This window comes from Chamaea fasciata, unplaced genomic scaffold (assembly GCF_029207755.1).
Source record: "Chamaea fasciata isolate MVZ Bird 193981 ecotype frontalis unplaced genomic scaffold, bChaFas1.0.hap1 SCAF_20, whole genome shotgun sequence".
NCBI classification, from domain to species: Eukaryota; Metazoa; Chordata; class Aves; order Passeriformes; family Sylviidae; genus Chamaea; species Chamaea fasciata.
The window spans coordinates 299,088-311,393 of record NW_027094105.1 but is presented as its reverse complement, the minus strand read 5'-3'; the positions used below and the strand labels follow the sequence as shown (position 1 = coordinate 311,393).

The 12,306-nt window shown below is 58.8% G+C and overlaps 1 protein-coding gene across 4 annotated transcripts in view; it reads left to right on the top strand.

Moving 5' to 3' along the window:
* Positions 1-12,306, top strand: part of ABCA2 (ATP binding cassette subfamily A member 2) — a 34,918-nt gene that overhangs the window by 912 nt on the left and 21,700 nt on the right. For 3 of the 4 annotated variants that reach the window (XM_066201443.1, XM_066201445.1, XM_066201442.1), the window contains exons 2-9: positions 6,637-6,730; positions 9,068-9,179; positions 9,600-9,766; positions 9,971-10,098; positions 10,267-10,371; positions 10,846-11,031; positions 11,113-11,331; positions 11,941-12,275. In XM_066201443.1, the coding sequence (XP_066057540.1) occupies positions 6,637-6,730; positions 9,068-9,179; positions 9,600-9,766; positions 9,971-10,098; positions 10,267-10,371; positions 10,846-11,031; positions 11,113-11,331; positions 11,941-12,275 (1,346 nt within the window). The remainder of the gene's footprint in view (positions 1-6,636; positions 6,731-9,067; positions 9,180-9,599; positions 9,767-9,970; positions 10,099-10,266; positions 10,372-10,845; positions 11,032-11,112; positions 11,332-11,940; positions 12,276-12,306) is intronic. The other variant, XM_066201446.1, reaches the window with a different exon arrangement.

Sequence of the window (12,306 nt, the reverse complement as noted above, 5' to 3'; positions counted from 1 at the left end):
GAGGCCCCTGTGACAGGAGCAGGGCCGAGCCTTTCGCTGCAGGCAGGTTTCCCTGCACGGACAGCCCCCGTGGCCCCCAAAATGGATGAGGGGGATGATGCTCTTTGGCTGAGTCATCTCCCCTCTTTACCCTGAGCAGAGCTGCGTGGCCAGGGCAGGGGCTGCACCAGACCCTTGCTCACAAGGGTGAGCAGCCTGGCACAGCTGGGCCCTGGCACACGTCGGCTGACCCAGCCCTGGCTGCCATGGCCATTGGGTTACAGAGTGGGAGTGCACACAGCTTTTGGGGACCCATTTCTCCATGAGCCTCCCTGCCAGCCCTGTGGGCAGCATGGGAGTGCAGCACAGGAAGCTGTGGCCAGAGGAGGAGGTTGAGGAGCCCAGGCCCCATCACCCCCATGTGTACGGACTGTTGCTGGAGTGCCACTGCTGCAGGCAGGGTGGCAGGGTATGGAGCAGCCCCCCCTTGCCCACCCAGCGATGCTGTGAGTGCATGGGGTGTGCAGGGGACCATCTGTGTGCCTGGATGAGGGCTGGTCCCAGTGCCATGGGTGCTCATAAATGGATTTGATGCAGTCCCTAGGACAGCTGTGCCCTGAGGATGCGTGTGCCCTGTGTATGTCACCTCCTTCCTTGTGCTACTGCTGTATGGGAATCCCAGAGTCACTTGGTGTCCCTGGTCTGTGCAGGAGCCATCATCCTGCCCACTCCCTGGGGAGCTCTGCCCTCTCCAAGCAGTGCTGGGGCTGGCTGGCCAGGGCAGAGCCCTGCGTGGTGGCTGCGCCTGGCATTCAGCAGTGGATTCACCCGTGCAGGTCTGCCCTGGCACCGGCCACGGATGGATGTTTCAGTGAGAGAAACCAGCTCTCACTGGGAGTAGCCAGAGGCTGGGGGCCTGGAGCAGGGAAGGGAGAATGCGCTACTAGCCCGTTCTCTTCCTGAGTGTTCACCCAGGGGCAGGCAGAGTTGGGGGTTGCTGGGCTTCTCCCAGCCTCAGAGAGGGAGTGTGGGCACCAGCAGCTGCCTTTTGGCTCCCCTGGGGTCAGTCCTTGTCACCATGTGCTCCCCTCCTGGCAATAGGTGGAGCAGCAAATCCAGTACTGCAGGGTGGGGTGGGAAACAGAGACCCCAGGTTTGACTGAGGGCTCTGGGCTGGGACTTGAGAGCTGAAGCAGTTCTGTGTTCTGCCCATGAATGTTGGTGGCCTGGGAGTGTCCCTGTTGTCCCTGGCAGCAGGGGCTGTTCAGGAGCAGGGTTACAGTAGGCTACAGCCATGGTTTTGGGACAGACTTTATTCATAGGCACTTGGTGAGGGCTTGGTCAGGCCGTTTCTAGGTGGGTGGTGGGTGTAGGGAGACCTGCAGCATGGCCGCGGAGATGGCCAGGCACTGTCCCTGGCCTGTGGCACCTCTTGTAAGGCCTTTTTCCCAGCTCATGATGGCTTTGGACCTTGCCTAGTGGGGTTCAGCTGTTCCAGGGGCTGCTCTGGGGTTTGGCCTCGATTTTATTCTTCCCAGAACAGAAGTTCAGGCAGGAGCCCTGGGATGATGGAGGTCTGAGCTGAACAGCATCGGTGGCTCTTGGTGGAGAGAAGCTGAGGCTGTGGGGTCCCCTGGGGTGCTCATGGCAGCCCTGGGGATTGCTGGCTGTGCTTTGAGTCTGCTGGAACAGGAATTGTTAAAGGATGGGCTCACCCATGACTTCGGTATCTGGTTTAAACCTATGTTGGATGTAAAATTAGCAAATGCTCTCTCAGAAGTCACCACAGGGTGTTCACCTGCCTGCCCTGGGACGCTTTGTGCCCATTCATTTGGAATGGACAGGCAGCCACAGCTGGAGCTCGTAGTGATGGAAGTGTGGGGCGCTTTGTGCCCATTCATTTGGAATGGACAGGCAGCCACAGCTGGAGCTTGTAGTGATGGAAGTGTGCTGCCAGTTTGCTTGGTCCTGGGGAAGGGTTGGTGGGCAGGTCACGGCTCTTTTGGGGTACTAGTGAGAGCAGTTCTGTGCTGTTTTGGTGCTGCAGCACATTGGTGGAGCTCCCTGTGGCATGGGCCTTGGGAGGAGGGAAGGGGTATAGGGAAAGCTGACAGCACTGTGGCAGGATCTGTGCCTTCTGCGTTTTGTCCTGAAGAAGGAAAACTCTCCACACAGGAGTTGGCAGATCTGTCTCTTCCCTCTGGTTGGTGGTGGCAGAGAGCTGGAGGGAAACTGATGCTGCCAGAAAGAGAAAGGCTGAAATTTGGGGTGCTGTGGGGGCTGTAACAGTGCCTCTGCTGGCGTGCACCATCCCTAGGACCCTGTGCATGCGGCCCTGCCAGCTCCTGCTGTCAGGGCTGGGAGGATGCTGGTACTGGGTGCAGCAGGAATCCGTTGGGTACTGCCTGGGCTCTGAGTGCTCTTTCCCCCCTCGTTGTTTGCAGCAGGTGTGGGGAGGGGAAGCATGGGTTTGGCGGGGGTGTGGTGGCCCAGCAGTGTCTCTGTTGGCAGGGCAGCTGGGGGCACCTGTTGCGGAACACCTTCCTCCATACTGGCTGGCATGACCCTGTGCTCAGGTCAGGCATCTTGTTCCAGTGGGAGGGTGGCCCTGTCCCATTGCTGTGTGGCCTTTGCTTAGGGCGCTGATGATGATGTGCCCTCTCGGTCCAGCACACAGGTGCCTGGCTGACACTGGAGGAATGGGGAGAACTGTGGTGTGTGTTCTTGAGTCTTCAGCTCAGGAGAGTTGTTGACAAACCCCAGCAGGGATTTCTTGCTCCTCCAGCCCTCCCAAGGCAGGACTCCAGGCTGCTGTGCCAAGGCCTTCAGGGGCAGGGATGTGTCCATGCTGGAGGGCAGGGAGTAGTGGGACAGATGGACATAACTGGAAGTGACCAGAGGCAGAGATGAGGGTGGCTAGGCCTTGGCAGGATGGGAGTTGGCAGCCCCTGGTCCTGGCTTTGTCTGTCCCCGTGGGGCAAGTGACCTTGAGGAAGCCACTCAGGCCCACACCTGGGTGGTTGACCATCAGTGGATGTCCATGGTCAGGTCTCCACTGGAGCTGGGCGGCTTAGCCCCAGGCATTTTGGGGCCTAATTTGCCCTCTAAGCTCTCGAGCTCCTCTTTCCCAGTGGCCATGGCTTTACCTGCCTTTACTTTCTGGCTGTGTGCAAAAGTGGGCATTTAACAGTGATTAAAGTCTGGAGCCATGAAAATATAAATGTATTTCTGCAGCTTTAAAATGCTGTTGGAAAAGTTGGATCCTGCAGGAGCTGAGAGCCCAGTCCTTCAGGGTTCCTGCAGGCCAGCAGCTATTGCCAGTTACTGCTTGCACTGTGGGCAGCACTGGGATTGGCAGAGAGGCTGGCATGGAGTAGGCAGCAGCTCCTTTCTCCCATGAGGAGCACAGGCAGACCCTGCCCTGTCCTCTGCGGGGTATGTGCGGGGATTTTGGATGCTGTGTGTGATGGTGCTTCAGCTGTGCTGGAGCAAATTAACAGGTGCCAGGCTGTGGGAGAGGGGGACTGACATGTCACGTTTGGGGTGCAGGGGTGTTGCTGGAGTTGCCAGCTTGAGAGTCTTAGTATGGGGGTGCCCAGCCCCTGACTGCTTCTCTCCCACACCATGCTGGCTGGAGGCTGTGGGCGTCAGGCACTGCTGGGGCCAGGCAGGAAGGAACTGAACGAACTTTTGGGTGACAGTGATGAACAGGAAGAGCTGCCTCTGCCTGACCTGGCTGTCCCCACGAGGACTGCCCCCTGGGCTACTGGGACATTTGTGCTGCCACATCCTGGGTACACCAGTGGAGTTGCGCAGTTGTCCATGACCTGACACCCATGTCTATGCTGACCCTGGCTCCAGCACATCTCTCAGCTGTCCCAGTGCTGGCTGGAGAGTGGGCATGGTGGCACCATTGTGTCGGGCCGGGTTGTTTGCTCTGCTCTGTTTGCACCACTGTCCTGTGGTGCTTATCTGGTCTTTTGACTTGACTGTGTGGGAGCTGTGTGTCGTAGCAGGCACTGCTGCCTCCTGCTCGGCCTCCTCGCAGCCTCTCGCTCCCATCTGACAATGTGGCAGAGGATGGGCAGAGGCCCTGCGTCACTGTCCCAATGCTCCAGGAAAGACATGTCCCCCTGCAAGGGGCTGGCACCCTGCTCTGGCACCCACCCAGCTCTGCTTCCCTGCTGGGGGAATTGGGCAGGACCCCACCACCCCTGCCTTCATCCAAGGGCAGGGCTGAACATGGGACAAGTTACCCCAGTAACTTGTAGGGTGACAGGTGGACACCCAGCACTTGTGCAAACCTGGACAGTACCTATGACCTCATCCTGCTCACATCCAACCAGGCTGAAATGAACATGTGGCAGGGGATGTGGAAGGACTGAAGGCCACCACCCAGAAGCTGTCCCTGGCCCCCACAGCCACTGTCACCTGATACAAGGGCTTCTGGGACCAGTGTCCCACCCTTGGTCCTGCGCCTGTGCCCTTGTCAACAGAGAAGGGAGGCAGGGGATGGATGACAGGGCATGGTAGACTAGCTGGTACAATCATGGCCAGCTGCTGGTGGGGACTGGCCTTCTCTTCTCCTCTCCTTGGCCCTCTCCTACCTACTGGGGAGCATTTCCTTCTCAGCTGCTTGCATCATGGCCTTTCCTCCTTGCTTCCTCACACAATCCCAAAATGTTCCCTCATGTCTTGCACCTGTGGGGAGGGACCCCACCATCCCCAGGCTGTGCTGGTGTCCCCGCCAGGTGCCTCTCTGGAAGTCTGAGACTCTGTTGGGCCCCGCTACATGCCAGTGCCCCACTGTGGGTGTGGAGCAGCCCTGGCCTCCCCACCTCTGGGAAGTTCCCATGGGGGCAGCCCTGGAGACCGGGGGGCAGGGTCAGTCCTAGAGGTGCAGCCTGGTAAATAACCATTTGCTACCACGTCTGCCCATCACCATGTCACTCTGGGTGCCAAAGGTGTGGGCCAACCTGCTGTGACATTGGGGTATGTGGCAGTGCAGAAGAGGCTGGGAACAAGGGACGTCTCTGGGGATGGAGATGAGCAAAAGTCAATGACCCCTGTCAAAAAAATAAATAACAACAAGCAGGTTCCAACAAGCTGTTGCCATCAAGGACAGTCTCCACACGAGCCTGGTACAGGCCAGCGTGGGTGTGTGTGGATGGTCCCCCCGGTGCCTGGGCACAGAGGCCCTGTTGTATGCCTGGTAAACAGGCAGGGGGTGGGGCAGGGGCCACGGGACAGCAGTGTGTGTCAGGGTGTCCCCTGCTATCCTGCCTTGTGCAGGAGCAGTGACACCAGGGACTGTCCCCGGGACTGGTGTTACCAGAAAGATAAGGATTCTCAGGCACTGCTCCTGGGGGCATTTTCCATCTCCTCCAGTTCTTCCTCTCCAAAACCAGGAACTCTGGCATAGTGAGCGCAGCATGGGCAGCACCCATGGGTGCAGTTGTGCTCATCCCACAGAAATAGCACTGTGGCCATTTGCTGGCAGGTACATGGGTGCACGCCTCCCTCTGCTTACTGCCATTTGGGGCTGCTCTGACTTTCTTGACAGAGTGTTGGCAGCCCCTGAATGGGGCAGCATGGAGGTGATGTTGGAGACAGGAGAGCCTGACCCTGTCACCTGTTGGCAGGTGCATCTCTCATGTTAAAGTCCATTCTTGTCACCCATTGCCCACTGGCACTGATCACTGGTGGGAGGCTGGTGTGGGTGGTGTAGCAAGCTCCTTCCCAGTAGTGGAGCCGGGTCCTGCTCTGCCCATGAGTGGCAGCAGGTTTCAGGGTCTCGGCAGCTGCCTTGGGTCTGATCTGGCCCTGGCGAGAGCCAAAGTTGTCTTAACTCACCTTGTGCCTCAGTTTTTGAACCTGCAGTGATTCCCTGCTGCTGGGCAGCGGGGCTGTGACGTGCCTGGGTACTCCAGTGCAAAGTGGCAACAGCTGTGCTGGCAGTGTGCCGGGTGCTTGCTCCTGCTGGTGGCTGGAGATGCTGATGCCTATCCCCAGGGCCTCTGGGCACAGAGCCTACCCTGGACTTCTGAGCCACTGTGGCCAGGAATTCCTGGGAATTTGCTGTTATTTACCATATGCTGCCAGTGGAAATTCCTTGCAGCCAGAGCCTTTTGTGAGGCCATAGAAGGGGTGCCAGGATGGCCCAGTTGCACCTGGAGCTGGTGCCAGGGCCTGGCTGAACTGAAGGCCCACCCTCTGCTATTAGACTCAGCTATTGAACCTTGTTAGATCCAACCGTGGCGCTTGTGACAAGGGGATGTCATGCTGCTCCAGGCTGTGAGGGCACTAGCCTTCAGGTCTTGAGTTCTCTCTGAGTAGCCCCAGCTATGGTTGATCATTGAGGCTGAGCTCAAGCCCCAGCCCCCTGTTTGCACTGCTGGAGAAGGCATCCATCCCCTCTGTGCACCCTGCCCTGTTTGCAATGCTCTGTACAGGGTGGTGCAGGCAGGAAGTTGTGGGATGCCCAGGAACCTGTTTGCTGCTGATTGAGCTGTGACAGAGCCACCAGCCATCTGCAATATGTGGACACAGTGCTGCACTGCACCAATGCCTGGCGGTCCTTGTACTGTCCATGGTTCTCCCTGGTGGCTGGGTTCTGTCCCTAAACGTCCTGTTTCCTCTGCTCTATGTCATCCCCAGTGGGTGCTGACCTTCGAGATCTTTATCCCCCTGGTTCTCTTCTTCATACTCCTGGGGCTGCGGCAGAAGAAGCCAACCATCCCTGTGAAGGAAGGTGAGTCCCAGCAAGGTGGTGCTTGAGACTCTCCCACGTTTGGGGGCACCCTGAGGCCCTGGGGAGGTGCTCCAGCCTGGGGACAGGGGGTACCTGGGGAAGCCTTTTGGGAGACATTGCATTGGGCAGGGGCTACAGCCAAGGACTGGTGGGGTAGATGTGGTGGGTGGAAGTAGCAGTCTATCCCAGCCTGGGGAGGCTCACCTGGGGGTGGCAGCACCAACCAGCCTGTGCCTGTCATCAGCTAGGACATTTTGTATGGGGAAAGGGGAGCTGGATGGTGCTGGAACAGCCACAGTCCCCCCCAGGTAGTCAAGAGTCAGCTGGAGTGGCTCTGGGAAGGGCTCCCCAGTGTGGGGGAAAGTGACATACAGGAAGACCTACGCCTGGCCTTGGGGTGCTCAGAGGCCTGGCAGGATTGTAAATTGATGGGACTGGAGCTGAGGGCTCTGGGAGAATTCCAGCTGGAGCTTTGGCCTGGTCTCTGGTGCCTGCGGGCTGTGCTGCTGGGAGGAGGCAGCGGAGTGAAGCTGCCAGCTCGCAAGGGCCTGTGGATGCCCACCTTGATGAGTGCCCTGGCACAGGTGGCACAGCAAGGCCAGGGGAGATGCTGGGCACTGGTGGTGACCCCATGTAACGATGGTTTGAGCCTGTGTTTCAGTGTGTGCCGGCGAGGGAGAGCCCAGCTGCCAGCGCGGTCCGGCTGCAGCAGGCACTGCCCACGTTCCTGCCTTGGCACTGACGTGCTCTGTGTTGTGTGGTTTTTGGTTTGTTTTTTCATTCTTTTCTGCTCATGTTTTCTTTTTCTTTCCCACCATCTCCCCTGCCCGCCTGCCCTTCATGCCTCAACTGCATGCGCCAGTCTGTAAGTTGGTGGGACGGGTGGGCGCCTCCCCCCATTCCCTTGCCAGTGCTGGCCTCGTAGTCTGAGGAGGAAGAGCCTGGTTTAGATCAACTCACTCTGGCCTAATCCATGCCTCTGTAAACCCCTTGCCTTCCTCCACAACTGGTGAAGATGAGCTTGGGCAGCACAGTATGGCCCCTGCCTGCTTCTCTCCGGGGACTGACCAGTCACAGTGGTGTATCCCCTTGGTTGATGGTGCTGGGTTCCCCAGGTGCTGGGGCCACTGGTGGCCATGTCCCCAGCCTCCTGGGCTGCACAGGGTTCTCCAGGCCAGGTGGAGGCTTGTCTTACCCCTTCTTCTTGCCTCACTCATGGAGCAAAGTCTGCTGGGTCCTGTCACCTATGCCACCTGGCCTCTGGTAACCCAGTCTTGCCCAGTTGCCAAGGGGTTGGGGCTTTCTGGGGCTGGCTCTCACCCTGGCACTACCACCAGGTCCCTGTCTTGGCCCCTCACGGCTGGGACAAGCTGGGATGTGGCACTAGAGGAGCCTCAAGGCCAGCAGGGTGCCATGCACTGACTTGGTCACCAAACCGTGGCATGGCCAGCGCAGTGTGGGTTCCAGCACTCCAGCAGGCTGCTGGCCTATCCCATGCTGCACCTCTCCTTTGTTCCTGCCAGAAGCCCATATTCACCAGTTTCTGCTGATTGTGGCCTTGCTAACAGCACTGACCTATCTCTAACCACAGGGTCATCGACAGGGTGGTGAGAACAGGGTCCCTGCCTGGCACTGCCCAGTGACAACCTGTGGACAACCCCATCAGGCAGGGGCATTCTGGGCTTGCCCTGCCCTGGGGAAGGACATGGGAGGGTCCCAGGAGGGATGATGGCTCAGTGCCAGTGGAGTGGGGAAGGTTTGTCAGCCCTTTGCTGCTTCTTTTTTCTTCATGCTCCGTGTCTCCGTTTCCATCCACCTCCAGCCACCGGACCTTGAGGCAGCTGGGTTGGGGGGAGGCTGGGGGCTCTGGGTGCTGCAGGTGACAAATCTATTTTGTTGTATTTTTCCTCCCTGTTGTATTTCTCCTCCTTTTCCTCTGGAGATCCAGTACTGCCTCTGAGGCTACTAACAGGAGGGGCTGGGAGCCTGGAGGAGGTTGGTGGCCATCTTGGGGACAAGTGGCAGAAATTGGCATTGACATGGGGCTCAAGGCAGCGATCACCCAGGGAAGAATGGGTGGGAGCAAGAGGGCTAGAGCCAGGGGTGCTGGAGCTGCTTGCAGCTCCACAGGGTCACCAGCCAGGACAGCCCTGGTGGGAAAGCTGCTGACTTCTGATCTTGGCTGCCAGCCTCCCATGGGTTCACAGACCCCAGCGCATGCTTTTCTGAACTGAGTGTCTGTTTCTCTGGTGGCCCCTTCCCTCTCCCTGCCTCTTTGCCTTTCCTCCCTGCTGCCCACACTTTCCTTGGCCTCTTCTGCACTCTTACTGGCTCCAGCTTTCTACACGGCGGCGCCGCTCACATCAGCTGGAATTCTGCCGGTCATGCAGTCCCTCTGCCCCGACGGCCAGCGTGATGAGTTTGGCTTCCTGCAGTACTCCAACTCCACGTGAGTCCTGCCCTCACCATGCACTTCCTCTCCCAGCCCTCACGCTCCCACAGAGCCTGCCCCTTTCCATGCTGGCACTACCACCCTAGGGCTGAGGCAGAGGTTGTTATTCCCCAAAGTGTTTGGGTGCAGACCATCGTGTCCTTAGTGCAGGGGATACCTCTGTCTATTCTGCTGTGGGCTCCCAGGTGTTCGGTGCTGGGAGGAGGATGGAGGTGGCCCGTGGAGACACCTTGAGGTGCTGGGGCTCTTCCTCTGAAACCTGGCACACTATTTCAGTGCTCAGGCAAGGGCAGTGGTGCCTTGTTTCAGACAAGACTGCTCTCCCCTGTACCTGAGGGGCTCTTTTCCCCGGAGCTCTGGGGAAGGTGTCCCCATCCCTCTTGTCCCTGAAGCCAGGGTGGTGCTGGGCTCTCACAGGGTGACACAGATTTTGGAACACCTCAGCGAGGCAGTAGAGCAAAGCAGCCTCTTCGACCCGCAGCACCCAGGACTGGAGGAGGAGCTGGAGTCGCTGCGCCGGCACCTGGAGGCCCTCAGCAGCCCTGAGCCCAGCTCCATGGAGACCCATTTCAGCAGCCGAGCAGGTGGGTTGTGCTCTGCCTGCCCCTGCTGCCTGTGCGAGCAGAGACAGATAGCGCCAGCTTACATGGCACCCAGCTAAGTGATGGTGTGGGACAGAGGACCCTGCCACTGTCCTGCACTGCTGCATTGGGCAGGGCCAGCTCTGGGGCCATGCTGTGTCCCTGATGCTGGTGGCTGCTCTGACCACCCACCTTGTTCCTTTGCAGGATCTAGCTTCACACTGGCGTGGGCAGCCAAAGACCAAGGCGAGCTGCGCCACTTCCTGATGCAGAACCTGTCCCTCCCCAACAGCACAGCTGAGCTGCTCCTGGGCTCCAGCATTGACCTGCAGGAGGTGGGTGATCTCTGGGCTTTGCAGGGGTCTGTCCTGCCCTGTGAATGGCACCCAACTGGGATTTGTCCTTCCCTGCCACCCGACACCAGGGCCTTGCTGGGTAAGCAGGTGAAGCACTGGTCCTCCACTCTTGGCACACCTGGCAGTCCTGCTCTCATTTTGGTGCAGGTGTACCGGCAGTTTTTTGATGCCTTTCCTTTGGTACCTGATGAGACCCATGAGCAAGACCTGTGGGATGGGTTTGGCCCCAGCAAGAAGATGATGCAGCTGGAGGTGAGGAGCGGTGCGGCATGCAGGGGATGTGGTAGGGTAGAGTCCATCCTCTTGTCTCCTCCATATCCCACCCCAGGTGATCTGGGGACGTCTGTCCCAGTTGAGGGGCCATGACAGAACATTGTCAAGGTGCAGAGCAGCAGCAGGGATGGCTGGGGTCCATCTTGGTGCTGCCATCAGTTCCCCCAGTGTTATGATACACACCAGTGCCCGTGCCTGGGTTTACCATTGCAATGGGGTTTGGTGGTGCCTGGGTGATGGCTGTGAAGGGAGCAGGGGAGATTGATCCCCCCTTGCATCTGGCATGTGGGGGACCCCTGCTCCTTGCATCTGCACATCCTTTTTCTTCCCCTCCCTGTGGAGACCGTGGATGCTGTGGGGCTGTTCATGTATGCTTAGGGACACCCAAGGAGGGGGGACCTGGGGGAAGTCCACATTCCACCAGCCAAGCCATCCCCATTCCTTGCCTTTCAGAAGAGCCTCCCCAGTGGCTGGAGAAGCCTGAAGGAAGGGCTGGTTCACAGGGTGCTGCGGGACCCAGCAGCAGCCCCACACCAGCCAGCACTGCTGCATATGCTCTCCCAGGCTCTGGGCCTCACCAGCACTGCTGTGGCACCTGCCATCTCTGATAGCCCCCAGGCCTTCGTCTCCAAGATGGAGGTGAGTATCTCACAGGGCAGCCTGGGCTGCTCTGCCAGAGCAGGCACTGCAGTGCTGTCCCTACAACTTTCTGCCCTGTAGAATGTCCTCTTCACTGGGCCAGTGCTGGAGCAGCTGACATGTGAGCAGAACCCAGGGGGGCTGCACCGCCTCCTGCACGTGTCCCCCAGGCAGCAGCCACTGCTGGCAGCATATCAGGCACTGGCCTGCAATGGCAGCCAAGCCACCCGCCAGGAGCGCTTTGCCCAGCTGGCCTCTAAGCTCCAGGAGCAGCTGGACACCCCCAAGATCATCAGCAGGGTGAGAGCTGGGCAGGCGGTGCAGGCTGGTGGCAGGGAAGAGGGTTGGGCAGGGTTTTCTACTCAGCTGGCATTGTGTTGGGGTGGGGAATAGTTACATGGCCTGGCTTCTCCTGGTCATCTGCTTATCTGAGGTGAGCACTGCCCCACCCACCTCCATGGTTAGATCCCAAGTGGTTTTCCGTCTAGCACTTGATTGAACACTGCCTATTGGATAGGACTGGAAGTCCTCAACATCTTTCTACGTGTCCCTGCCAGCTTCTCTCCCCAGGACCGGCAAAGCCCTTGGTGACACAGCTCAAGCCTGACTCTGAGGTCTCACTCCTTGTCCCACCTAAGCTTGATGCGTCCTTTTTAGGAACACAGGACCACCCTTCCTGTCTTGAGTGATATCTTGTGTCCTCACACAAGTCCCTCCCAGCATTTGCCACCATTCTCACTGCCTCATAGCCACCGTGCACAGCAATGAGTCCAAGGCCTTACCTTGGCACAGATCCAACCAAGAAAGTGTAGTTGCTATTGCTTGGGGTCCTCTTTGGTCCCTTCCTAATGGCAAGTAGGACCCTGTTGTCCCAGAAATGAGTAACTTCTTGTCCACTCATACTCACAGCTGAAGTTGGAGGAGGTGAACAGCACAGCCACCCAGCACCGCCTCCGTGCCCTGCTAGAGGACCTGGTGGAGATGGAGAAGGTCTTCCGAGATGTGGACATCCTCTCGGCACTGGCTAAGCTGCTCCCCAGGGGAGCCTGTGGCAGCAAGGCCCCACCACCCATGGCCAACAGCACCAGCTGGGCCAGCGCAAATTCCACAGCTGGCAATGCCACAGCAGAGGAGGAAGAGGCCACCGGGGAAGGCGCATCCAGCATCGACAACCCCCAGGGGCAGTTCTCAGCATTCGTGCAGCTCTGGGCGGGGCTGCAGCCCATCCTCTGTGGCAACAACCGGTAGGAGCGCTGGGGGATGGCTCCAGGTTCT